At 41.7% G+C, this 27,671-nt stretch overlaps 1 protein-coding gene across 2 annotated transcripts in view; it reads right to left on the reverse strand.

Moving 5' to 3' along the window:
* The window catches only part of kalrna (kalirin RhoGEF kinase a), a 219,025-nt gene extending 192,932 nt beyond the window's left edge, over positions 1 to 26,093 (reverse strand). For both annotated transcript variants that reach the window (XM_033613134.2, XM_033613126.2), the window contains exon 1: positions 25,738 to 26,093. In XM_033613134.2, the coding sequence (XP_033469025.2) occupies positions 25,738 to 25,804 (67 nt within the window). In that variant the 5' untranslated portion in view covers positions 25,805 to 26,093. The remainder of the gene's footprint in view (positions 1 to 25,737) is intronic.
* Between the last annotated feature and the right edge of the window lie 1,578 nt (positions 26,094 to 27,671).

Raw genomic sequence — 27,671 nt, forward strand, 5'->3', positions numbered from 1 at the left:
GACTCGCAAATGTGTCAAGTTTGTAAAAAAAAAACAAAAAAAACACATTGTTTGAAGTACAGTGAATTTAGAACAGAGCTTTTATTTTGGAGTGCCATGTCCTGCTGTAGAGCGAGTGACTAATGGACAGCTACTTAACAGAGACAGCAAACTAGCTCAACGACATGGCCAAACTCAAGTATGATGGCGAATATATTAACCTGTGTAGACCTTAAACTAAGGACTTCTGAACTACTGAAATCTGGACCCTGTGGCTGGACCAGCTGGGAACTGCTGCCTTAGAAAACACCCAAGTTTTGTGGGTAAAAGCAGCTGGAAGACGCAGCAATGAGTCTCTATAAAAGAACCACTTTAATTGTTTGTTGGTGTCACGAGCAGTGGTTTGTAGCTTAGCAGGCATCCCACCTTGGTGTTAAACCATCCACCATGCCCTCCACCTCCCAATGATAAAGGCCCAATCCCAATACCCCCCCTTGTCCACTACCCCTTAGCCCTTGCCCACTACCCCTTGGTCCTCGAAATGAAGCAACGAGGGGTAGGGGTTGAAATCTTTCCCTAGTAATTGGGACACCACTCACTACATCACCGCGTTGGTTACGTTCACACATATATAACTATTTTAAACCGGAAGCTACAATGGTGTCTCTAGTTGAGTTCATCCTACCGACCGCGTTTGCATTATTCATCATGCTTCATTTGATGAACGACAGATGACAGGGGACTTCTGCTAGCTAGCTAACCAGCTAACATTATGAGGCAGCATAGTTATACTAGCTGGCGTGTTATCGTAATGCGAAAAATACGACAATTTTGCAGAACAGGACAGATGACAGACGCCAGATAGTGCGAGCTAGCTAGCTAACAAGCAACCTGACGACGGTAACGTTAGCTATGTATGAACTTTTTCCCCGTCTCTTGCTCAGTGGTAGCCATGGCGACGTCTGTCCCTGGCTGGCAAGTCAGTATCTGAAATCCCTCGCTCTGAAGGGATAGTTTCATACCCACTACCCCTCGTTATGTCCCCTAACCATACACGCAAAAAGGAATTGGGACACCACTACCCCTTGCGGGAACGCGCAAATGTGGTGGTAGGGCCAAGGGGTAGGGCCAAGGGGGGGTCTTGAGACTGGCCCAAAGTCAGCTCATATACCGTGACACTTCAAAGATGTTGCTATCATATGTATGAAAAGTACAATCCCAACAGTTATTCTTCTGGCAACTGGGCTGGTGTTTGTTGTTTTGTAGTTAGTATCTTGCCCATGGATACTGGAGGAGTCGGGGATGGAACTGCCGATCTTCCAATTAGCGGACGACCCTATAACACACCTAGAAATGTCTCAAGCACAGCAAAATAAGAAGAACACAGAAATACACGATTCAAGTGGGACTGAGAGGGATTACTTCTATATGAGTCGGTGCATTGTTTTCAGGTAAAATCCTGAATAGTATATCTTTAACGTGCAGCACAATATATCACTGACATCACTCACACATTTACACCAGACATACGTTTTAAATACTGTCTCAGCAAATGCAGGAAAACCAGGAAACAGGCAGAAGATGCCTACCTAACTGACAAAATCATCATGATGTCGATGAGTACAGCTGAAATGACTGATCGACATTAATATTCATTTATCATTTCAGTTATTTTCAAGCAAAATGCCAAACTCCTTCCAGTTAAAACTATTTAGTTGTGAGGATTTGCTGCTTTTCTTTGTCTTTGTCTGATATGTTTTTTGTGTTTTGGACTGTTGGTCGGACAAATCATCAACTTGGGCTTTAGATAACGTCTGGCATTTTATAAACCAAACAATTAATTGACTGAATTAATTAGATCAGGGGATTAACTGATAATGCAAACAGTAATTAGTTGCAGTAAAAAGGACCACAACTGAAAGTAAAGGGAGTTGTTCAAGCTGTAAGAGCATTAACTTTAATTTTAAGTTAAAGTCCGCCCAGTATGATTTTATAAACAAATTACTTTGTAGTAACATGATTCTAAATTGCAGCTCAGGTTGAAATCATAGCCTTTTGTAATCACCACCAAGCACTATCGATGATGCTACACTAGGACCAAAACAAAAATGAGCGCATCTTTTCATTTTACAGACACTCGCGCACAAAGACAGTTTCACACACAAAAGCAAGATTAAGGGTGGGGATCTTGAGGCACCTCATAATTGGATTTGATTCAGTTCAGATGGCCATGATGTGATAATGAAAAACAATCAAGGATGCATCTTGGTTCATCTGCGAAAAACTGAAAATATGGCAACAAGAAATGTTTGTCATAAATTCATGTTCAGGCGTTTTCTTCCATTTTAATGGAGGCATCAGAGATATATGTTGTAATTGGTCATTTTCTTTCCATCAACCAGTCAATTGACTGAGAATTGCAGCAGCAGTAAAACGTAGAGAACATAAAATCGGTCAATGTGATATTGTTCTGCTTTAAAGACAGCGAGACAAAGGAATCAATAAGACGGTGTTCAGGTCTGACTGACTCTCTCTCAGGATTCTTATCTGCTCTCTGACAGCTCAGCCAGCCGCAGGGGAGTCATCGCTTTCTGCTTCAAACACACACACACACACACACACACACACACACACACACACACACTTAAACGATGGGTGGTGAGTAATTACCCAGGGTCAAGCATGCTGGTGATCTCCAAGGAAGCCCTATTAAGTGTGTGGTGTGTGTGTGTGTGTAGGGCTGTGACTGAAATCTTTTCTGATAGTGCTGTTGGCGGGGATGGAGCCTCTCACGGGACTCAGGTGAAAAACATGCAGCTTCTCGTATCTTCTGTGAAGGTTTTTCTTCCCGACAAAAACACAGGGATCAAACTGGGCCAGTCAGAGCGGACCTGTTAGAGTCCTGCATGGATCCAGGTTAATCAGAAAAGATACCACAAGTGAATCGACTGCAGCAGCTTGTGCCAAAGACACTTTGGCATTGACCCAATCAATTACATCAATTTATAGAGGTAAATACCACATAAAAACCTTTGACATCGTTTGTGGAAGCTAGGGGTGACATCAAGGAGACAAACAGGTAAGGTAATTTAAATAACCTTCAGCTGACATGAACGTTAGCTAACAGGAAAGAATTTAAAGAAAGACACGAGATAAGAAATGAGACGTGGAGCCCCAGTGGGATGGCAAAATTAGGTTGATAACTGTCCTGAACTTGTGCTAAAGGCTAAAATTTGGGGAACAAATCCCTCAAAGCTCCGTATCCGAACCAATCCATTACCCTTAAATACCTGTAGCAATTCTGAACCCGACCCAATAACATGGAGGAATTTGTTTGGACATATCAGACCCTATTAATTATTCGTTTTTCCACAATTTCGCTGTTTTTTGGGGGGATTGTTGCTGCCCAAATATGTCTGATTTCACATCATCTATCCATCCATTTTCATCCACTTATCCAGGGCCGGGTCGCTAGGGCAGCAGGCCAAGCAAAGTACCCCAGACGTCCCTCTCCCCAGCAACGTTTTCCAGCACCTCCTGGAAGACCCCAAGGCGTTCCCAGGTCAGATGAGATATGTAGCCCTCAAGTATGTTCTGGGTCTGCCCTGGGGCCTCCTACCAGTGGGACGTGCCCAGAACACTTCTAATGAGAGGCGCCTGAGAAGCATCCTGATCAGATGCCCGAACCACCTCAACTGACCCGTTTCAACATGAAGAAACAGCGGCTCTACTCCGAGCTCCTTACCCTCTGTAAGGCTGAGCCCAGCCACCCTTCTGAGAAAACTCATATTGGCCACTTGTATCTGCGATCTCATACTTTCGGTCACTACCCTAGAGCTCGTGACCATAGGATGGTTCGACGCAGCGGCAGCATCACTGCAGAAGCCGCACCAAACTGCCAATCCATCTCACGATCCATTCTCCTCTATGATGAATCATAGTCTGACTTGACTAGCAGCAAAGTATTGTGCACTCTTGGTGTTTCGGATATAGAAACTTCCTCAGGACCTCTTTGCTGTGTCTTTTTGCTCTCACTGCAGCACAGCAGGGCCTTGATTTTCCAATTCATCCACTGATTCAGACCAGAGCAAATTTACAATAAGTCTGAAAACACCTGAAAACCCACAACCCAACGAGTATGCATTCATAAATGATCTCTGTTTGCCTGGCTTGTTGGCACACACACTCACTTCTTCTAAACTGCAGATTACTGCAGGGTGCAGGAAAGGCTCTGGGACACCTGCAGGGCTCACATAAACAGCCACTACAGCTACAAACACAAAGCTTCCCATATATTTAAATGTGTATTAATGATGGATTGCTGCGGTGCACCGAGCCAGTCCAACAAAAATATGAAACTAGTTGAAGTTGTGACTTAGCTGCAGCTGAAAATCTGTCCATGCTGCTTCAGGGGGGCTGGACAGACGCCCACAACAACAAAAACTATCTGGTTTCTACATAGACAGCAGATAAAGATGAGGCAGCTTTCTGAGGGAATGTTTTAAAGCCTGGCGCTTGGATGCATCACTCCCTCTCATCTTTTGTCAGTTGCTGTTAGAAAATGCTGATTTGCGGAAAGAGGATGGAGCCAGACAGGCCGCTTCTGTGGATCGTTTTGTTGCACCTGTTAGGACAGGACGGCTTCCTCTTTTATGACTGTTTTTGTTAAATGGAGTTTGGTGAACTCAGCAAATTTGTTGCATAACTTTGCTCAAAGTCGATCTGAAAAAGGTCACATAAGCCAAAAGGAATAAAAACACCTCAGTGGATGGAACAAGGCTTTTGAGAGTAGTTTCAAAACACACAAACTAGGGGTCTACCCATTGATTCAGTGTAGTTGGAACCTTTCCTGCTGTGCATAAGGTAGTTCCTGTCTGAATATATTTTTAAAAATACTTTTTTCCCTTATTTTTCTGATCTGAATTAAGGCTCTGAGATTTGAGGCAGGGGTGAAAGTAAAGTTAAGTTGCGGCTGGTATTGCTGCACCAGACTTTATCGCTTTACATTGTTCTCCTCTCACCTTCCGCTTCATGCATCCCTGAACACACATATTCAATTTTTTTAACCCCCGTATGGTGTAGAACGAAATTAGAAACACTTGACATCATGTATAGCACATGATTTATTTCAATGGTGAAATCTGACAGTCATATATTGTTTTGTTTAAAATGAGAAGAAAATTACAAGTTTATGAACGACAGCTCAACAAATCTCTGTTCTTTGGGCATATTAAAAAAAAAAAAAAATTCTATGAGTGAAGTTAGTGGATGCTTGAGGACACAACAGTGTATAAGAGTGAAATTATTGATTATTTCTTTCAATAGAAATTGCCTCCGACATATGAAAAAACAAATTTTAGGGACACAACTTTATCAGTGTAAAGATGCTAATATTTTGGTTAGGGCTGCCCTGAATGCTTCAAAGCTTCAATCGTTGCTATGGTAATCAATGTCCAAATCAGTATGTTAATGCTCCAAAATAGCCCATGAATTAAAAAAAAAACAGTAATCCAATGTTATTCATTATGCATCAGCATTGAATTCACAGATCAGGACACTTAAACCTTTTAAATTTAACAATGGTTTTGTGTCTCTGACTTGTTCTTTTATCTAACGTCAGTCACCAGCACCATGTCAGTACTACTGAAACTGGGACAGTTTGACCGCATGTGACATGCTAACATACACTGGCAAAATGTTGAAAAAGTAATCGCCTGAAAGAATCTTAAGTGCTATATCGTAGGCAACTGGACTCTTGGATGAGAGGTGAAATGTCTTCAAGAAATTCAAGCAAGTCCAGTTGCCTACGATATAGCACTTCAGATTGCTATGACCTGGCTGAATTTGAAGCCCCTGAAAAGTGTTTCAAAATTTGTGAAGGTGACCCCCAAAAATAGACAAAAACTCAAATCAAAGGTCTTGTTTTGTTCACCAACAAAACAACTGTCTTATACTAAACACGTTTTCCACACAAATACAACATGTTAAAGTTATTAGCACAAGCCTATGGCATTTTACATTGTATAAATTAGCCTAGCGACGAGCAGAGATTTCCTCTGCTCATATGAAGCCAGGATAAATCACACACAAGATTTAAAACGCTGTTTTTGTGGAGGCTTTATTGTCTTCACAATTTATTGTTTCTTATCTGTGAAATTAAAGTAAATCAAAGCTTTGGTTCCCCTGAGGGAAATGGTTTCAGCTTACAGATACAGACAGGAGGTCTGCGTCACTGTGACGTGTAGCTACATTTCTGGGGAAGCGCACATCAGGCTCTACATCAACACACTGTAGGTACGGCATCGATTTGAGGCCCACTTCCTTTACCCCTGGTTAGAGGGAGTCATTGTGCAGATTGCAAAGCCCTCAGAGACAATTTTGCCATTTCAGGTAATAAGAATAAAACAGACTTTTGGAATTGAAAAGTACATTTTAGTATCAGCATCATAGTAAGTATTAAATTCTTTATTACATTTTGCTTTAACTGTCGGACTATCTGTGGCTTTTAATAGCTCTGTCAATCAGGGTAAAAGCCTCCTGTCTCTGCCTCACACACACACACACACACACACACAAAGACAAAGACAAACACCTGCCCACAGCAGTTAATAACATCAGGGTCTATTAGCTAGCACCACTAACCAGCCAGTAACACACACACTCACATACATGTCTGTAAAATGTCTTTCTGATCGATTATAGTCAAAACGGATGCTCATTACACTAACACACACACACACACACACGGACGCATGCACACACCATATGGCTGCAGCTGTCCAAAGACTAGAAAGCTTTTAGGGAGGGAGGAGACAAAGGGAGGAGGAGGAGGTGGAGGAGGAGGAGAGGAAATCCTTTCTTTGTATTTATCTATTTAACACTCTTTCTCTCTCCGTCTCTCCCTGCAGCTCTCTCGGCCTCTCTCGTTTGTCCCCTGGTGGGTAATAAGGGCTAATCCACTTAAGCTGCCTCTCTCTCTCTCTGCCTCTCTCGGTTCCTGTCTGTCACCCCAGCATCCCCACATGCACAAACACACACATACAGACACAAACACACTTCATTCTTCACACCCATCTGCCGCTGTTTCTGACACTGGGTGGGTGTGTGTGTGAGTGGGAGACAAAGAGGCGAAGATGGAGGGAGGGAATCCCTGCCTCTCTCTGCTCAGCAGCAGCATCTTATTGTTCCTGATGACAGCACACACACACACACACACACACACTCTTCAATAATAGATGTGTAGCTCCTCCCTCCATGTTTCCTCACCATGACTCAGGACTGAGGCCTCATTTAAAGGAACAGGACACCCCGTTCACGGGCCATAACTGTTACTGTAAAAGTCAAGCCCTTGAAATTGTGGTAATACTTTATGACCAATGAGAAAAAAGTCAATATGTCCCTTATCATTACAAAAGACTCCAACCTGGACATTTAGACATAAAGTAATTGGAACAAACAGCACAGGGTGTATCCCACTGTGCACCACTGACCCCTCTATGATTGGGGACCTCAGAATTTCATCTCTGCTCTTTGCAGATGATGTGGTTCTGTTGGCTTCATCACACTGTGACATCCAGCATGCACTGGGATGGTTTACAACCAAGTGTGAAGCAGTTGGGATGAGAGTCAGCACCTCCAAATCTGAAGCCATGGTTCTCTGCCGGAAACCGGTGGATAGTTACTGCCTCAAGCGAGGGAGTTCAAGTATCTTAGGGTCTTGTTCACGAGTGAGGGTAGAGTGGAGCGTGAGATCGATGGCCGATTTGGTGCGGTATATACAGCAATGTGGGCGCTGTGGCACCATCATGGTGAAGAGGGAGCTCAGCTGAAAGGCGAAGCTTTCAATTTCCTGGTCCATCTACGTCCCAACCCTCACCTATAGGTTCGTTTCCACCGCAGGAACTTTGGGGTAATTTTACGGGGCCGGGGCCGTTGGTGCGTGTCTCCACTGCAGGAACCACCCCCGAAGGACAGAGTTCTAGAACTTTCACAGAGGCTAAACAAGTCCCTGCATCGGAGCAGGTATTCACAACGGCCCCGAGAAACTCCTGGCTGGGACTTGGGGATTACTTGGTGCTGATTGGATATACTCACGACGGGATGTGATGTCTACAGAAAGTGGCAAAATAGCTGGCATTTTTAAAACTGAGCAGACGAGGGTTAGCTCGTTCATAGCTTCAGTGACTCAATAAACGGTCCGTGAAAAAATATTTTTTCCGGCGGATATCTTAGTTACAACATGATTGAGTTAGCAAAGCAGTTTTGTGTTGCTATGTGTGGTGTTTATTCGTTTTGGGAAATCACGATGTCTAGAAAGCATCAGTGGCTGCAGCTGACAGGGACAGCTAACAGCAGCAGCAAAGCTAACATCAGGACGTCATGTGTTAAAAGCCTCCCGTTGTCGGATACGACATGAAACTACTCCAGTTAGCTCGATCATGTTGTAACTAAGACATCCGCTGGAAAAAAAAATAAAAAAATTCACGGACCATTTATTGAGTTACTGAGTATTATAGACACCACTACGGGCTAACAGCTAACGGCGTCCCTACGCCCCTACGTCACACCGGTCAAAATGGTCGTGCAACGATTACATCACATCCAGAGCCCATAACTTTACAGGAACCTTCCTCCTACTCCGCTCTCTCAGTAGAGACACGGTGGTTGAGAGGGCCGAGCGAGAGGACGTTCCTGTAGTAGTTCCTGTCCCCCAAATAGTACCAGGAACTTCTTCAGTGGAAACGGGCCTTATGGTCATGAGCTCTGGGTAGTGACTGAAAGAATGAGCTCACATATGTAAGCAGCCAAAACGAGTTTCCTCCGTGGGAGATAGAGACAGAATAAATTAGCAGTGTGGAAATATTTTCAATTTCAGAGATAACAGGGGTCAACGGACAGAGCATATGCCGTATGTGAATAATGCCGCCATGGATGAACACAACATGACACTACCTGCCTGGATGGGCACCTAATACTGCTAATGTCTTGCAGCAACGCAGTCACATTAGCTGCTCTGTTTCAACAATGTTGGGCTGAAAAAAGGTGCATGCAGGCTGAAATTCAACTGAGCTGTTATGTCGGGAGAATAATGTTGCTGTTAATCCATGTTTTATGGCTGTTGGCAGAATTTTGCCTTCAGAGCTTTAAGAAAGATAGTCCTGAAATTTTAGGAAAAAGATGATGGTCTGGGTTAAAACAGAAAGACCTGAAGGCTAACTTATCCCATGTGCTGTTGTATGTGTGTGAGTGGAGTCAGTTTAAGGTAAACTTTACTGCACTTAAGCACTTAGGTTATTTACATTATTTATGTGTTGTTTTTATCCTTTATGGCCAAAAGAAAAAAAAAGGGGGTGGCAGCTCCTCCTTAAAAGGGAGAGTTGAATGGGTAGATGATATCGTCATGTACACAGTCATGTACATGGCTGTAGTCGATATTCAACTGTAGTCGCCTTTTTAAAGACACCTAATGGCTTAAAAAATCACAAGAGGGGCATTTCCTGATGTATCTTATGTCTTGAAACAAAATGTTAAAGTCTCTTAAGCCTGTGTTAACCACAACCTTATTTCAAGCATTCCACCAAAAACCCATTTAAAAGACCCACTGACTTTGAGACGAGGAGGCTGGAAGTGCTACCATGCTAACTCATTCCAGGTTTCAGGACTCATTCCTGCACCACTCTGTTTGAAGCTACAGTAGTGTTACCACCAGTAACACTTTAATCAAGCTCAAAACTGTAAAAACAGACCCGACGTGGATCTTGCAGACGCACCAGCTGCATTAACTGTTAACTGACAGATCATACAAGCAGAGGGGATTAGCTCTGTACCAAAGCTGCTTTAAGAAATTACATTTTAATGACATGATATTCCCAGATGGTACTGGTATGTCCCTGCTGTGAACTGCATGCATGACATGATCATTTCCCTTTGAATCCAAGGTAAATGAAAAGCGTACCAGGCTGCCATAAACTAAAGAAAAAGTCAAAGACAAAAGTGTTTCCTGGAAACATGTCAACACTTCATGCTGAACACATTTCAGTTACAAGAGCTGCACTCTATGATGTAAATATGTGATAACTGTGTTAAATACTGCTATATTACTTACAATGAATATACAGATATTTAAGTGTATTTAGTTCTGCCTTTCTGCTGTCTTCAGTAAATTGCTAAAGTATAACAAATTTCAAATTTCTTGTTGAATTAAAAAAATTAAATGCAAATTATTTCCAACATTCTTTGATTTAGCAAACTGAACACAAAAGGCACCAAATACAAAAATAATGGTAGTTACATTTTAAAGTTTTCTACAGATAATCTCTTTCAATTGACTCAAAAAATCCCTGAGTGCAATATTGCAGTCTTGTGTTTATTGCACAAGTTGACATCTCGATGACTATAAATAAACAATATATTGTGCAGACTTAGTTACAACAGACGTCTGTTGCCTCTGCATGATCTGCATGTTTTGATCTTTGTTGTAAGATTTTGGATTTTTGCTCATTATAAGTGGGTGAAAGTTGGAAGAGTTGCCAAAGACTGCTATTACAATTCATTCTTAAAGAGGAAGTCCATATTGGAAAAATGCTAGAAACTTTTTGTGGCTCCACAGGAAGCCGTATGAAATCTGTAGTCCGTCTGTGATCTCTGCTTAAGGTCAGCAATGCTTAAGGCTTAGCCACTACTAGCATAATATGTAAAAGTCTCCAACTTAACTGTAGCAATGCATTGTTGGTAAGGAAGAAGTGCTTTCCTTATATGACATGGCAAAATGTGTTTTGTGAGACGGCCAAATTTCAGAGAAACATGAGCCACGTTTACACTTCCTGTTCAAGGCGGGATTAGCGTGCCATCATGCCGCCTAGCCGTTCTGTATATAAGGTACGATTGTGGAAAGGAACAGAGGTAGTAACAGCACTGGAATGAGGTCTGTGTTCAACATAAAACTTGAGAGACATGACCATGGGTGGAACAAGTGTGACGTTTTGGTTACGTGTTATGTGTGCGACCCACTGCAGGAGATTAGGGCTGCAACGATTAGTCCACTAATGGATGACTAATCGACTATTAAAATAATCGGTGACTATTTTAGTAGTCTAATAATCGGTTTGAGTCATTTTTCATAAAAAAGTACTATAAAAGTACCCCAAAATACTCTTAATGCAGCTTCTTACATTCAAATATTGGCAGCCTTACACACTCTCCCATGACGGTGAACTAAAACCCTTTGGCGTGAGTATGAAACAAGACATTAGATGACATAATTTTGGGGTTTGGGAGAGACAGACCGACATTTTTCAATAAAGCGATTAGTCGACTAATCGAAGAAATAATCGACAGATTAGTCGACAATAAAAATAATCGTTTGTTGCAGCCCCACAGGAGATTTTAAAGCAGCTGTTAGTAGTTAGCGGCTAACTCAAAGACGAAGAACAGCAGCCGTAAATCTCCACAAATTGGGAAAATGATGAGGTCCGGACGCTCCTTATCCTCCGAGCAGAGGATGAGATCAGTCGCCATACAACAGAGAAGCTAAATGAACGTGACTGTCATGTTACGTCATTATTGTTGAGGCTGATGTTATTGTTTTACATGTCACACCTCTTTTGATTGCAGGATGCCGGTATGCTGTATAATCACACACTGGAGCGGCATGATGCTGTCTTCATTTGGTTCTGTGTAAAAATGCAAAGGCAGCAAAAAGAAGGAACTTTGTAGAGGCCCTATAGTGCGATCTCTGTGTCAAAAGGGCTATTGACTCCATATTAGTGGTGCCCCAAATGGCAGGGCCATGTCCCCCCTGATATAATTGGCCCCCTTTGTGAAAGTAATCAAAACGTGTCTCTAAGTTGCATTAAAAACCTGTTCTCATTTGCTACCAACTTCCCTAGCCGGCATTCACGTTAAATTCACAGCCTCACACACAGTAAACAAACCATCAGACTACCAGCTAGTTTGCCACAGCCTTATTTGAGGGGTGTTCAGCTTGCCTGCTGCACACCTACACGCATAGTGAGCGCGAGCACAACGTTCGGTGAATTGACTGTAATGAGGTCCGTTAATATGTATTCATAGCAGCACATGATCAGAGGTATCAGTGTAAGTGCTGGCAATACTGGTGGATTAGTATTAGTCCAAGTCGTGTTACTGACAGCGTGATCTCATTAGGCTTTATTTAAACAACAGCCTTTATCGTTAACTTTAATCCCGCTGCATAATTGATTCTGCCTCTGTCCACACTGCAGCATGGTGAGAGCTGGATTAGCAAAACTAACCCTGCTAAACAAAATCACACATCATAATTAGAATTCATCCGAAAACTCTCTCAGTCTCTCTGAATTTGAGTGTTGATACTGCAGGTTAATCTGGCTGTAAGCCTGGAGGAAGCAGTGTGTGTGTGTGTGTGTGTTTGTGTCTGAATCACAGTGAATTAATGGATTAGCGGTCATTCATCCATGTAAGGTCTCTGTTTGCAAAGCATATACACACAAACACACTCTTATCCACGTCCATCCACAGACCAACAAAGTCATTTTTAGACGTCCTACACACAAACAGTATCAGTAATGTCAACCACTTTCAACTCCTCCCCTCGGCAGAGACAGAAACCTTTGATAGTACAAACGAGTCCAGACTGTTTTCAGGCTGCGCGTTTGGTCTCCAGGTGAAATAAGGTCTCTCCTCTGAGTTTTATCCTCAGTCTCAAGTTTGTTTTCAGGGTAAAACGAGGTCTTGTCAGAGTGAAATCCAATCTCTCCCTCAGGTGAAATAAGGTCTTACAGTACGGACTCAGAATTGCTTCAAAAGAAACCAGGGTAGCACCGACCTGAACCAGCAGATCGGTATCAGCATCAATACTGACCTAATTAGTCAGACCTGGAATCAGCCAGATGAAACTGATCCATATTAAACACATTATAAGATTTAATGTTTCCTGTATCAGTTACATTGGTTCAGTCACAGAAAGCAGCTGACTCAGTGTTTTAGCGCCACAGCAGACCTTGGCATCACATTACCTTCTATGAAAATGATTCCGGTAACTTCCACATGGTGAGGTATGCAAATTTTAAATTTGGGAGAAAAGCAGCACTGGTGTCAGATCAGTACTTCAAGGGTATGGGAGATGTTTGGCACATCTTCACCTACTACTAACATATATGGAGAAGGTAAAAAGTCTGGTACTCTGCATTGGCAGATACCCTGAGTTGAGAAATTGGGATTCCCATGTGGGAATTTAATTTGAAAGGACAGACACAGGAAGTGTCCACGCTCAGCAGTCAGACAGGAGTCAGGTTAATTTCCAGGGCTGGTACCTGCGGTTATTCCACAGGCTAGTTAATAACATGTCAGGCAGGAAATCCAAAGTGTGGGATGATTTTGAGAAGGTGAAGGATGAACCCAAGGTGATATGTAAACTCATCTTCATTGGTCGACTACAAACATGACGTATCATCTGCAACATGGAAGTAGCTACATGCCCATTAGCCCACAGCGTCATTAACAGGCGGCTCGCTCAGTGTGTGACGTGCACTTGTAGATAAAATATAGGCCTATATTAATGAAGGTTCATTAGTACGGTTTTGTATTTCTCTGTAATGTAGCACAGTGTTAACAATGTTACTGATACTATTCTTTCTCACACCTTCAACTCAAACCACCAAAATATATCGTTTAATAATTAAATTGATATCATAAACATGTGGGAGACTGGTCGACTAATGGCCCTAAATGACGACTACTGGTCGACTAGGAATATTCCTAGTTGGGGGCAGCCCTCCACCTGGAGTAGTATCCAGCTGGGCTTTATCTAGAGCTCGCGAGATGTATTTTGGCCGCGCTTTGGAAAGCAGAGCTAAATTGTAAACAAACATGACACCACATCGGTGAGGTAAGACAACACGTTTACGTGTCGTTTTCTATATGTTCTCTGACATTTATCCTAATGATATGAGGCGGTCTTTGTGGAAAAAAAGCTTGTTTAGTGGACTAACTTTGCACTTGAAGGTTGCCCGTTCACTTACGTTTTAACAGGTCTGACGCTACTATGCGCCCGGCTGTATCTAGGCTAACGGCTAACATGCTAACTATTATTTTTATGTCACTAGTCACTTGAAACAAATTTAGGACGATAGGAGACAGGTTGAAATAAACCAAATATTCCCTTTAAATTTCCAATCATCTTACCAGTGCTCAGATCTCCTTGCCCATTTGCAGAAATCTGCTTTGCTTGAACTACAGATTGTACTTCAGCATTTGGGCATAAAGAGTATAAAAGCAGGTCAAGAGAGAGAGGGGTGCAGCCCTCTCTCTCTTGGACCCAACTCAGATCAAACTCTAAAACTAGGCAACGCTGAGCAAAAATGAATATAATTTCTGTCACTGCATTGTCTATTTCTCACCTCAGATGATTTCGAAATCATATTTTAGTGTACTGTTTAGCTGGCTCAGTTGTTTCTAACATACCGGCTATTCAGTAAAACCCTAAGAGAGTCTCTCCTCAAAGAGCATCATGGTTTTCCTCTCAGTTATTAAGACGAGAAGTGATGAAAACGTGTGAAGAATTTAAAAACGAGAGCTTGAGAGAGAAGTTCAAACCCTGCCCACTTTCACTCTATTGCATACCTGGCCAATCACTGCGTATGGCGGGCATGATTGTCATCTCCCTCACTAAAGTGCAAACATCACCTTGCAGTCGTCATCTTTTGTCTATACTAAACATCTCCATGGCTACAGACATTACTCATGAATTTCAGCAGATTAGCTAAGAAAATTAACTCTAATTACTTGTTCATGCTCACAGCGAGAGTTCGCTTCACACCTCACAGCTGGAATATGAAGAACACACACTGAGATTCAATCTCATGAGAACGCACAGCTACAGTATTAATGCCAAACAGCAACAGACTGAAAAAAGCATGAGAGATACAGAGGTGTATTTATAAAGAGAAATAACAGGATTTTATAGACAGGATGTATTAAAGATTTATAAGAAACAACATTTAGGAAGAATCTGATGCTGTTTTTAGCACTTGGACGCTGCCCTCAGCTCTCAGCCATGATGCCGCTTCTTAATCTCCCAGCATGCCTGTGTGAGGATCTGCTGCGCTTCACCTGTTTCTCACATGACAAAGACCAGAATGACATCATTAACTTCTGCTTGTTTTGTCTGTTGTTCATTAAAAAGAGAAAACAGTGATTTGGCGATTATTCTGGCAGCGTAGCAACAGCAGCAGCTATTGACAGACAGCTGGCGTCAGTTGTCTGTTAAACACTCAGACGCTGCTCTCTGATTGCGTGTGTGTAGGTATGAATGTGTGTGCGAGTGTGTGTGTGTCACTTCCTGTTTCCGTCTGATAATTTAGGATCCTATTTATACACCGCTGATTAGCATAACATTGAGCCGCCGCGCCGCCTGCACTTTCCTGTGAGTGTGTGTTATGACTCTTTTTCTGCTCCTTTTTTAATTTCTCTGCTGCTGCTTTCTTAAAATGTGAGCATTCGCAGTGTTGAATTTCCGTTTAATGTTTTCATGTTCCCCCAGTGCCACCACCATTTTCTATACAGACAAAATCAAGAGCATAAATATCACTTTTTCAAAACACACCACTGTAACTGTCTGAAACATATGCAAGGAAAAGGAAGCCTAAATTAAACACAAAAAGAAATTAGATAAACACATGTAGAATACATTTGATTGCAGCTTTTCAAGCTTATATATACATTGCGGAAATATACAAAGCAATGTTAATTTGGTTTAAGAAAACTATGGCAATAAATGTTCGTCAACAACCTTTTTTTTCCATGACAAAGACGAGACACTGACAAACTAAAAACAGATATTTGACGATAAAAACTATGACAAAATGTATGTTTTGTTTTCATAGACAAGACGAGATGAGATGAGATGAGATGAAAATGTTGTGGTGGGCTACTGGACAATCAAAATAGGACGAAAGGATACCTGAATGAATAATATTAATGATACTTATAATAATAATGACTTTATTAAGGAAACAAAGAAAGATCCATAGCATACCACTATCAACAGAAATTCGTCTATGTACAAATAAGACGTTGCGCTAGACTTTTTTGTGCTTCAGTTCGGCATCTGGTCTACATGCGAGCTGCAAGCGCTTCCGTCAAGCTGGATAGAGCGGATCATACCAAACAGGAAGTCGGACACAGAAAAGACGAGAGAATCCGGCCAATTTTCAAAGTAAAATAACAACGGCACGCACTGAGGAACGTGAGGAGAAAATACCATGTTTATAATTTAAAAAAACACAACAGTGCATAATCAAACACATTTTTCAATACCCTAATCACTTCATTACAATTTTAATTTTGTGTCACCGAGCCTACAGGCATAACTACATAAATAAAATGGTCAGAACAATATGCCCTATTCATTCAGTGTTTATCCAACATGCTCAATACATGGACATTCAATGACAAATTGTCATTAACTTATTACATTATAAAAAACAATTAAAATATGGACTTACCCATGTTTAAAATGACCTGTTGAAGTGAAAAAACGAGTACTGACGGGAACAGACGAGTGGAGTTGATGTTTAACCGGCACGGAGAGCGCAGGAGAAATGCGCTGCCTGTGTGGACATTCAAGCGCCTCGCAGGACTTCTGCGGCCCTAACGCATCTGGTGTGTCCAGGCCGTTATGTTAACAACACTACATGAAGCAGATGAATAATTATGACTTTTTCTCTGCAGTGTGAAAAGGCAGCCACTTAAACCACTGACTGTGCACTCCGCCACCAAGTGGACAGGGGTGGTAACTGCAACCGGTCAAATGACCGACGGCCTTCAGATTTTCCGGTCATTGTTGTAAAAAACCGGTCAATGACCGAGAATATCCGGTTAACGCGACCCCTGGTACAAATATATGATATAATAAATGCAACATATATATAAAAAAGACAAAAAATACCCACCATTAAAATGGTAAATGGACTGCACTTGTATAGCACCTTTCAAAGCGCTTTTTACACTACTGTGTCACATTCACCCATTCACACACATTCACACACTGGTGGCTGAGGCTACCATACATGGTGCCACCTGCTACTCGGTAACCATTCATACACACTCACACACCAATGGAACAGCCATCAGCAATTTGGGGTTCAGCATCTTGCCCAGGGATGCTTCAACATGCAGACTGGGAGAGCTGTGGATTGAACCGCTGATCTTCCGATAGGTGGACAACCCACTCTAGATCTTGATCCACCTTGATCCAAGCTTGGGGCGGCTGTGGCTCAGGCAGGTAGAGTGGGTCGTCCACAAATCGGATTGGTTCGATCCGCGGCTCCTCCAGTCTACATGTCGAAGTATCCTTGGGTAACTGAGAAAGGCCGCCCCAAGTTTGGCTCAAAGGCTGACTTTCAATAGATCCCAGCGAGGGAAACTGCTCTGCTACGTACAAAACCCTGACCCAGGATCGGGTTGTCTGCAAGTGATTTAGCACCAGGTTCTCCACAAATATGTGGTGCGAGATAGGAGAGGTGCAACAATCTGCCGGCCACATCCAGATCATCACGAACAGCTCTGCTCACCGAACGAGGCTGGTTATCTGGAGCCAACCGAAGATCTGTGGCACTATGGTATCGTTACGTCTAGGCTGGATTCTGACTTAGAGGCGTTCAGTCATAATCCCACGGATGGCAGCTTTGCACCATTTGCTCCTCAGCCAAGCACATACACCAAATGTCTCGTACTGAGCAGGATTACTACTGCAACAACACATCATCAGTAGGATAAACTAACCTGTCTCATGACGGTCTAACTGAACCACTTCATTATACAAGTTCATATAAAAAGATAGAATTCAACAAACTGCCCTCACAACCAGGCTGGAGACCCAGTGGCCCCACTGTCTCCATGAAAACCCTACTGAGCTTAGGTCAAGGTTGGTCAAGGCCAGGATGAGACCATCTTCTGAGACAAAGCCTGCCATATATCGATATATAAGATTTTATATTTAAGCAAGGCAGGTAGGCACACCGACATTTACAAACATTTCTTCGTGGAAGTTTAAGAAGCAGTTGGGCCACATTAAGTCTTCAGTAAGTAGTCGTTTATGATGTTAAAGGATGCTTAGTCTTTGTCCTCTGATATATAGCCACTGGCCATCGTTAAGATTAAACATTCATTCATTTTTAAAACAGGAAATTGTCACTGTTTCAGTATGTGTGAGCTCTGGGACTAATAATAAAAAGAGGGAATGGCGTGCTGTGAGCAGGAGTGATTTAATAATACAGTTGATCAGGTTTCAGTGCAGAGCCAGCAGCTCAGCTGAAGCTGACCTCACCCTTATGAACTTCTCTCCTCCAGCCCGCTAAGTCATCGTTGTCACTGTCTGTCCATCCAACATGTAATCCTAGTGTTTTCTTTGCCTTCTCAGCACAAATTGCCGCATTATTACTCACATGGTTTAGTGTTTATGAATACCATTTGTTCTGCATTATCAACCTCTAATACTAAATTCATGCACTAAATAGTAGATCACCATCAATTGTTCGGCCCTTTATTAACTCAGTCAGCGTGCTCTCCTTTTAAAGACCGACAAAAAAAACAGGTACACTGGTGGAGATGTGTGAGGGGTTTCAAGTTTTTGCAGGTTTCAAAATCTGCTCCTGGATTTAGTTTATATCTTGTAAGTCACACCTGAAACAGAGTTTGTCGTATGTCATTCTGATGACCTTGATCCTAATAGAGGTTACTGTTACACTAAACTGTCCTATCGTATTACAATATGTTAGTTAAAGGCTAGCTCCAACATTTTTCAAAACGGACCCCTTTTTTGTGACTGATTGCAACAACAATTTTTGACAACTGGTCCACTATTGAGAGAAACCGCTGCAGCCAGCAGCCGTGAACCAGGCTGCAATGTAATCACACAGGGCATGTCCACACCACCAACTGAACATCCACTGAAAGTGCTTATTTTTGCCACTGACAGGTTCAGGTTGTTTGTTTAACCAGAAACAGCCCCGGAATTGGTATCCCCAATTTTGACTCTCAAAGTCATCAAAAAACAAAATAAAACTCACAAAACCACCTTGGTTTTTCTTTCCACTGCTCCAACTATCAACAACTCTGGTTTGGTTGAAATAAACCCTTAATTCTCTCCGTATATGCTGGTTCTATACACACTAAAATTACTGTGGGTTTGGTGATGGCAATTTTGTGGCTGATTATGGTTAAACAAAAAGGATCTTACCCTTTAACAACTTTACAGTTATCACATCGCGACTGACTTGACCATCACATCAGAGGACTAATATTCGTAATTGTCGCACTGTGCAGGCACGTTACAAGATGGAACGTTTACATTAGCAGCTGGAAATATTCCCATTTCTTTGATTTTGTCAGGAGGAAAGATAGCATGAACACTGTTGCTGCAGGCAGTCGCACTAAAACTCTTACCACTGCGAAAAACACGTCTTCAAACCTCTGGTCCAAAACACTTACTACAACCGACAGCACCCCAGACACCCCACCAAAGGTGAGCCCTCCTTGGCCTGTGGACATCACCTGTAGTTCTACTTTGGCGAAACAACTAACACTGGATTTTAATCATGTTCAGCTGCAGCTACAAAAAAGGGATATGTGGTGGATGAAATGTTGCTCCACGAGTGACTCTACGTCACCTTGGGTAAATATGGGTCCAAGCAATAGAAGACCTCCAGGTAAATAGCTAGCTACACTTAGCTACTGGCCATTACCTTGGCAAGCACACAGAGGCACACATCTCTATTCTGGGAAACCAATTTTATGGGGTGTAAGTAATGAGTAATATATTACATTTCTAGATCAATGAGACCAACACTGGTAGGAACTCTTCCCATAATCTTGTCAGATACCTAATAAAGATCTGAGTCTGTCAATGGCAAAAAAACAATCACTTATTGTGGATGTAAATTGACGATGCAAACGTATTCTAAGCCAAAACATGATTGTTTCTCTCTGACCAAGTGTCTCTTGTGACTAAACCTAACCACACATTTCCACGTATCCAAACAGAATGTATCCATGGTTTGCAGAAATGGACATTGCCAACGTTTATTCTGGTGACTGGGTTGAAATATGACAAAGCTGCACTGTACAAGCATGAAACATTACAAAGAGAAGTCAGCATGAGGCTCACATGTGTGTCTTGTGTCATTACTTAGTCTGACAGCACTCTGACTGAACTCAGCTTTCCAACAAGCGGCGCTCCACAAGGAGGAATCCATTATGGCAGCACTGAAGGGGATGTTAAATGAATGGCAGATTAGAAAGAGTACAGTGGATTTGGTTTTACGAACGATGTCAGGAACATGCAAACAGCTGGGTATAGTAACAGATTGGTATCAGTATTGGCTGATACTCAATAATGTGGGACTGGTTTTAAAATGAAATAGTGGTCGGGAGCCATCTATAATTTCCTCTGTACTGAAGTCAGAGACGTTCAGCTGATGGAGACAGATCCCTTGTACAGCCGCTCAGACGCTGTGGTGCATTTTAATGTGCGCAGGCGGACAGCTTTGGTTTTGTTACTGTTGACAAAAATCATTTAATTCTGCTGTTGTGTGGATCATTCCCTCAAAAGAAAGTGTCCTGAACTTCACAGAAAACTACAAAGCAAACAACACTGTTCAAAGCGAGACGCTGGTGCATATCTCCGCCTGTGCTGCAGGAGTAATGATTTTGATACAGAACAGAAAAACTCATTAGCAGAGGGAGAGGACGGGCACGCTGTTAGAGACCTGAGATTTAAGTCCTGCTTCACACCAGGTGTGGAGACATTATTCTTTCTTTCCTTATGAGATAAAACATTTTTATGGAGCCTCTTTCCAGCACTGCGGGAACAAGAAAATATGGACATAATGAAAAAGATAATGTGAGTATGATGATAGCGCCCTGCATTAAATGTTTAAAAAATCCACCTTTGTAACTGCTCTCTATGTTCTGTAAATTCTCCTTTGAGACACGCTGTGCTGTAAGATCACATCACCTGACAACATTTTATACACACGCAGGTTATAAATGAAGGTGGAGCACCTCTCCCGACACACAATGTGTATTTGAAGGTTTAAAGTAAGCGCTAAAGCAATTAGTAGATCTATCAGGAATGAATCACTGTAAAAAATCAATAGTGTGAGTCATTTTTCTAACAAAAATACCAAACATTGCGTCTAAAAACTGAGGATTTGATGTGTTTTAATTGTTGGCCAACAAAACATTTTGGAACAATACTTTTTTTAAAATTAAAAACACTGTAGTTGCAGCCCTTGTTTTCACAGGGGATTGCAAGCAACAGCCACAACCATTATGTTCATGTGTTTTCTTATTTTCATGGGAGCTCTGCATATTTACACTCTGCTGATACAAATGCCTGCATGATGCCAAAAACACACCTTGCAGTGGCAGAGTGCGGTTCACCGTAATAATGACATTTTACTGCAGCCCAGAGGCGTGTTCATGTGTTTCAGGCGGGAAGAAATTCTTTGTAACACAGGTTAACATGTCACAGGAGTCGAAGGACTCTGTGGACTGATTGGCTGCAGGTATTCTCTGGCCACAACTGAAAGTCAGGCCCACATGGTTGATTATTTACTGCTGGATTACAGCTCACAACTCACACCAACGACTGACGCTGCTCCGGTGTTGTTGCTGGCGAGTGAAACATCCTGGCACAGACTATTTGCTGGAGTTTACCAGCATGTCACTCTTGCAGCATTTGAAGGTAATTGTAAGCATGGCTGTTCTCTGCTATCAATGTCCAATTGTCCACCGTAACCATTTTCGTTAAGTCTCGTCTCATCAACAAAAATTAAGCATGGATTTTGTCTTAGTTTTTATTTTTAGCTTCTCATCATCTCATTTTCATGATGGAAAAAAGGTTGTTGACGAAATTTTCATCGTGGTTTTCGTTAAGAAATTAACACTGCTTCACTACTGCTCTGTGTTTTTTCAGCATAACAAGGCACCGGCGTCTATTCAGTACTGAGCGCTGCATGTTTGTCATTTTGCTAAAAATGCTGAAAATTATTTGGGTAAAAAATGCAGTGACTCACTGTCACTTTTTATCCAGCCATCAAACCACAGTGAAGGAGGAGCTGGACAAATACCACAAAGACTGACAGTCACATTGCTGGACAACAATAACAATGGAGAAGAAATTCATAGTGAACCCACACAGACCGGTGGGTTTGTGCTTCAGGCTTCCCTTCATCCAGAGCAAGTACTCTACTTTGTGTCGACATTTTATCTTCCATGGCAACACATTCTCACTCACATTTGGTCATGGACCTTCCACTTACAGATACGACGTGAAAGGTTGTCAACTTTCAGGTACGCTGTGTCAAGTTCTGCCTGTTACATGCATTGTCCTTTCAAAATACACTCCTGTTTTCACAGGGAATTGAACATTTGCATACAGTCTCTTTCAAAATAAAAGCACTATGTCGGTACAACACAAATTGACTTTTTTTTCCCTCCAACAACAAACACACGTGGTTAGGTTTAGAAAAAAAGAACAGGGTTTCACTCCATAATCTTAGGGGACGTGAACACTGCTCCCCAGGGTGAAAGTTACTCTACTCCTACTCGGCCTTTCGCAAACTTAACTTTTGTTCGTGTCCCACTGCGTTTCCCCCTGACGTCGCCAAGCGTCGTTACACTGTAACAACGACCAGTTGCATATCATGCTGAGGTAACAGGATGGCTTTTTCGTTGGTGTCTGACAACGCAAATCACTGCCCGAGCGCCAGATTTCGAGAACTTCAAAGTGAGACCAGGTTGTCCACGGATATTCTGTATCGCAGCAACCACACGCACCACACACCAAAGCATCTCAGCTGTAATGCCCCTCTGTCTTCTGCATTTAACCACAAGCAAGTATTCAATTTGTTTTAAAACTGTTACATCATTTGAAAAAAAATTGAAAGTTTGCTCTGGGCGGTGTTTCATTTTGGCTCGACTGCTTTCAACAAGACGGCCTCATTTTACAGCTAAACATGTTTCTGCAAACATCTGAGGTGAGAAATAAGCAATGCAGTAACAGAATCATGCTGCCTAGTTTGACTGCATTTCACGAGCAGTGATTGACATGATTGAGGCTCTGATTAATTGTTTCCATTCAGCCACAGTTTAATCTAGCAGATGACATTAACAGCACTATGAGGAGGAGGAACGTGACTTTTTCAAAGATGTTTTTGCCTCTGTTTGGTGTTCTACATGGGACTATATGAAGTAAATACTACACTACCCATGAGCCTCAGGGGCTTCTGCTACAGAGCAGACATCAATGAAAGGTCTACCACACTCAGAAAGCATCTGAACCATTGATGCAATCAAAGACAACACAACCACTCCAGCAGCACTACAACAGTGTTGGAGCTGGTTGTTTCTCACATCAGCGCTCTCTGGGACTCACACTTGACTCCCCTCCTACAGCTGTTGTACCTTTGACCACATTTCAATGAATCCCACTTTTTTTCAGCACAGTGTTTCATTGTTTGTGCTGATGAGTCAACCAGTAGATTTCCACAACGTCCATCTGCTGGAGACAATCCAACCGACAGTCATCTAATATTATGGGAAAACCAAGAGATCACACATAGAGGCCTGTTACTCTATACAACACACACTGTGTCTCACAGTGTGTGTGTGTGTGCGTGTGTGTGTGTGTGTGTTTGATTTAATAAAGCACCTTGGCAGGACTGTTCATGATAAAGTTATTGAACTGAATTACACTGACAGAGACAGAGCCAGGGTGTGTCCCCCTCCAGCACCGCTGTGTGTGTGTGTCAAATATGTCACCAGTGTGTCACCAGTTTCCTTAATTTATTGTATTATTTTTCCATGTCTCTCTTGCACACACTCTTGAATTAATGAAATCACACAATATCACTGTATTTACACTTACGTCCATTATTGAGTGTCAATATCAAACACACACACACACACAGACACAACACAGCTAACAATGTGTATAAATCATAACTGAATCCCTCTTAATACACACCTTTACTCTGCATAGTCCAGGTGTGTGTACGCTACTCACTCATGATTTATCACTTAAAGGTCCAGTGTACCGGATTTAGGGGGACATATTGGCAGAAAGGGAATAAAGTACAATAATTGTGTTGTCTATAGTGAACAACCACCTGAAAATAAGAAGATCCTCAGTCATCTAGGCTATGGTAACATGGACGCAACGCAAGCAAGTCCAGTTTTCTGGATTTCTGCTGCCACATTCAGACGGTAGGGTCAGAATTTGGTGTAAACAACATGAAAGCATGGATCCATCCTGCCTTGTATCAACGGTTCAGGCTGCTGCTGGTGGTGTAATGGTGTGGGGGAGATTTTCTTAGTACCAACTGAGCATGGTTTAAACACCACAGCCTACCTGAGATCTCAATCCAGTAGATGTGGTGGAACGGGAGATTCACATCATGGATGTCATCATGTCAACATGGACCAAAATCTCTGAGGAATGTTTCCAGCACCTTGTTGAATCTATGACACCAAGAATTAAAAAAGGGGGTCCAGCCTCGTACTAGCAAGGTGTACCTAATGAAGTGGCCGGTGAGCGTATGTTAATCTGCTTCGTATTTTTTTCTATTTCATTATTCTGGCAGAAAACTGTGGGAAAAAAATGCTTCTCACAAGTTCCTACAGTTCAATGTGACATGTGTCTGACCAACCGTCCAGAACCCAACAGATGTTCAATCTTTAATCACACATGACAAAGAAAAGCGGCAAAATCTCACATTTAAGTCACAAACAGAGAATATTTCATGTTTTTGGTTGATAAATGGCTTAAAAAGATTAGATCACTTATCAGAGGAGCTGCTGATGAATTTTCTGTTGTTTTTGCGAACTGATAAATCCGATAAACGTCGCACCAAACATGATCTGATATCAACACAGAGAGTGAACGATCCTTTACTGTGTTTCACATCACTGTGAAGACAGAATTTGGTGCTGCTGGTCAGACGGGATAAGCAGTTTGAAGACGTGATGGACCAGGAGATTAATCAATGATGCCAGCTGCAGCTGTGTGTTTAGCCATTATGCTCCGGTGGAAGTGTCAGACATCAAAACACACACACACACACACACACACACACACACACACACACACACTGTATACTCTGCACACAGCCATGTAACACTTTCTCTCACCTTCTGACCATTTTGGATCAGTTTGGTCAGTATGAGCTGTCATCTGCTGCCTTTGTATCCAAATGCTTCAGTGTATCACTCACACACACACACACACACACACACACACACACACCTTATTAAAGCTCTGCATACATAAATCGTCTTTCAATCGCATATCGAGCAGATTTCCAGGAGCTGATCTGATGTCATTCCTCCATGATTCCTCTTTCTTTTGTAAAGACCATCAGCATCAGACACATGAGCTCTCACACACACACACACACACACACACACGCACGGGCGCGCACAAACACACACTGAATGTATGTATACCATCAAATATCTGCAGCAGAGCAGCGTTAATCATGATTTAAAGCTGTATGTGAACGCTTCCCTGTGTGATCCAGTGTGTGTGAGCACACACACCAGCTCTGTGGTGCTCCTCTGCAGATCTGCTGCTCCTCACTTGGGTTCATGTGCTTGTTTCAGACCGCTCCTGCTGACATTCACCACTCATATCAAGCCTTTGTGGCACATTTTGGTGTGTGTGTGTGTGTGTGTGTGTGTGTGTGTTTGCAGCCCTACCTGTTTTGTAGAAGGCATCAGTGTCAGGGTCGCTGGGCGCCTCCTCGGCCGCTTCTGCAGGGTTCATATCGGAATCCGCTTCAATACAATCCAGCGACAAAAGAAAGAAGAGAAATAAAGCGCCCTCCGCTCCGTCTTTAGTCCTCACATGGTGTCCGTGTGTCCGTCTCTCTCTCCATCCCTCCGCTGCCTTCCTTTCTTTCTTGCTTGCTTTCTTTCTTTCTGTCGCCCTCTCGGTTTGTTTGGTGTTTCAGGGCTGGCTTGGTTTCTCTCTATTGTTCCCGGTCCAACCTCCCTCTCTGCTGCTGTCCGCCAGGGTCTCTCTGCCTCCCTCCTCCTCCTCCTCCCTCCTCCTCCTCCTCCTCCTGTCTCCCCCCGGCCCTCCCCTCCCTCTGCCTCCCTCTCTCCTGCTCCCTCTCTGCCAATTCAATTCATTGACCTTTATTAGCCAGACATCAGCTGTGTGCTGCTTATACATTATTGTCACACACAAACAACAAATTATTATTATTATTATTTTTATTATTATTATTATTATTATTATTATTATCGACCATGGACATAAAGTATCTATAAAAGTGAAAGGTGATAGCTTGTATATTTTTTATCTATTTTTTATTTTTCTTATTATATGTATTTCTTTATTTTATTTTTTTATTTTATTTGTCACTTTTTTTTTTTTTGTTGTTATTATTTTTTTGTTTGGGTTTTTGTTTTGTTTTTTGCTTTTGACCCAGTGTGAAATTAATAATGTTTATCTTATCTTGAATAATAATAATTATTATTTTTATTTTATTTTATTTTTATCTTTTTATTTTATTTTATTTTTATCTTTTATTTTATTTTATTTTGATTTATTTTATTTTTTATCTTATTTTATTTTATTTTATTTTATTTCTTAACTGTATTACTTATTTTTTTCTGATTATTTTTATCATATCTGTATTTTTGTTGTGTTTTTATCAAGTTAAATTTATCTCTCAACCATATTTTCTTTTTGCTTTGTCCTTGCCTAATTATTGTTGTTATTATTATTCATATTTGCAAATATCCACCATTTGCGATCATACAGGTGTGTATAGCTTTTATATTTTAGCTTATTTTATTTATTTATTTATTTTTTATTTTTTTGCTTTTGACCCAATTTAGGATCAATAAAGTTACTACTAATAATAATAATAATAATGATAATAATTTATTCTTATTATTTTTAACTGCATGGTTAATTTTTTAGCTTATTTTAATTGTATCATATCTGTATTTTTGTCATGTTTTTATCTTGTTTTCTTTTCTTTTCTTTTTTTTGACATATAAATTATGCCCAATATGGGATCAATAAAGTGTATTATTGTTGTTATGGTGGCGCAAAAGGAAAACCAAGTAACTGTGCAAACGATGAGTTCATCCTCTGAGATGCAGAAAATGTGCTGTTGTGTACAAATAAAAATGTCGTCCTTGCTGTCTCTGTGTGCATGTCTCATACATGTGGACAGAACTATGTTAATACTGTTTTACATCTCTCAGATTATTAAGACCTTTTCTTTACAACTGGACGGGGCTGTTATACTGGTTGGCAGTGGCACACATAATCACATGACAGACAAGTACCAGCCTGAATCTAGCTCACAAGATCACAGCAGATCCACTGCCTTCTCTGTGGTCTAAGTTTGTACTCTAACCTTCATAGTGGAGGTATATCAAACCCAGGATGAGGACCAAAAAAGTCCCCACACCATTTTATCCCAGCAGGATTCAGCTGCTTAACAAGCTCTGATGTCATAGTCTGGAGCTGGCACTTCTTGAACTTGATGCCTTCATCGATCCTCCCAGTGATTATGCTTTTTTATGACATTTTATGATGTTTTTATGATGCTTGTTTTTATGTTATGTGTTGCTGCTGATGTGTTTTCATACTCTTTTATGTTCAACTGTGT

The sequence above is a fragment of the Epinephelus lanceolatus genome, chromosome 14, assembly GCF_041903045.1.
Source record: "Epinephelus lanceolatus isolate andai-2023 chromosome 14, ASM4190304v1, whole genome shotgun sequence".
Taxonomy (NCBI): domain Eukaryota; kingdom Metazoa; phylum Chordata; class Actinopteri; order Perciformes; family Serranidae; genus Epinephelus; species Epinephelus lanceolatus.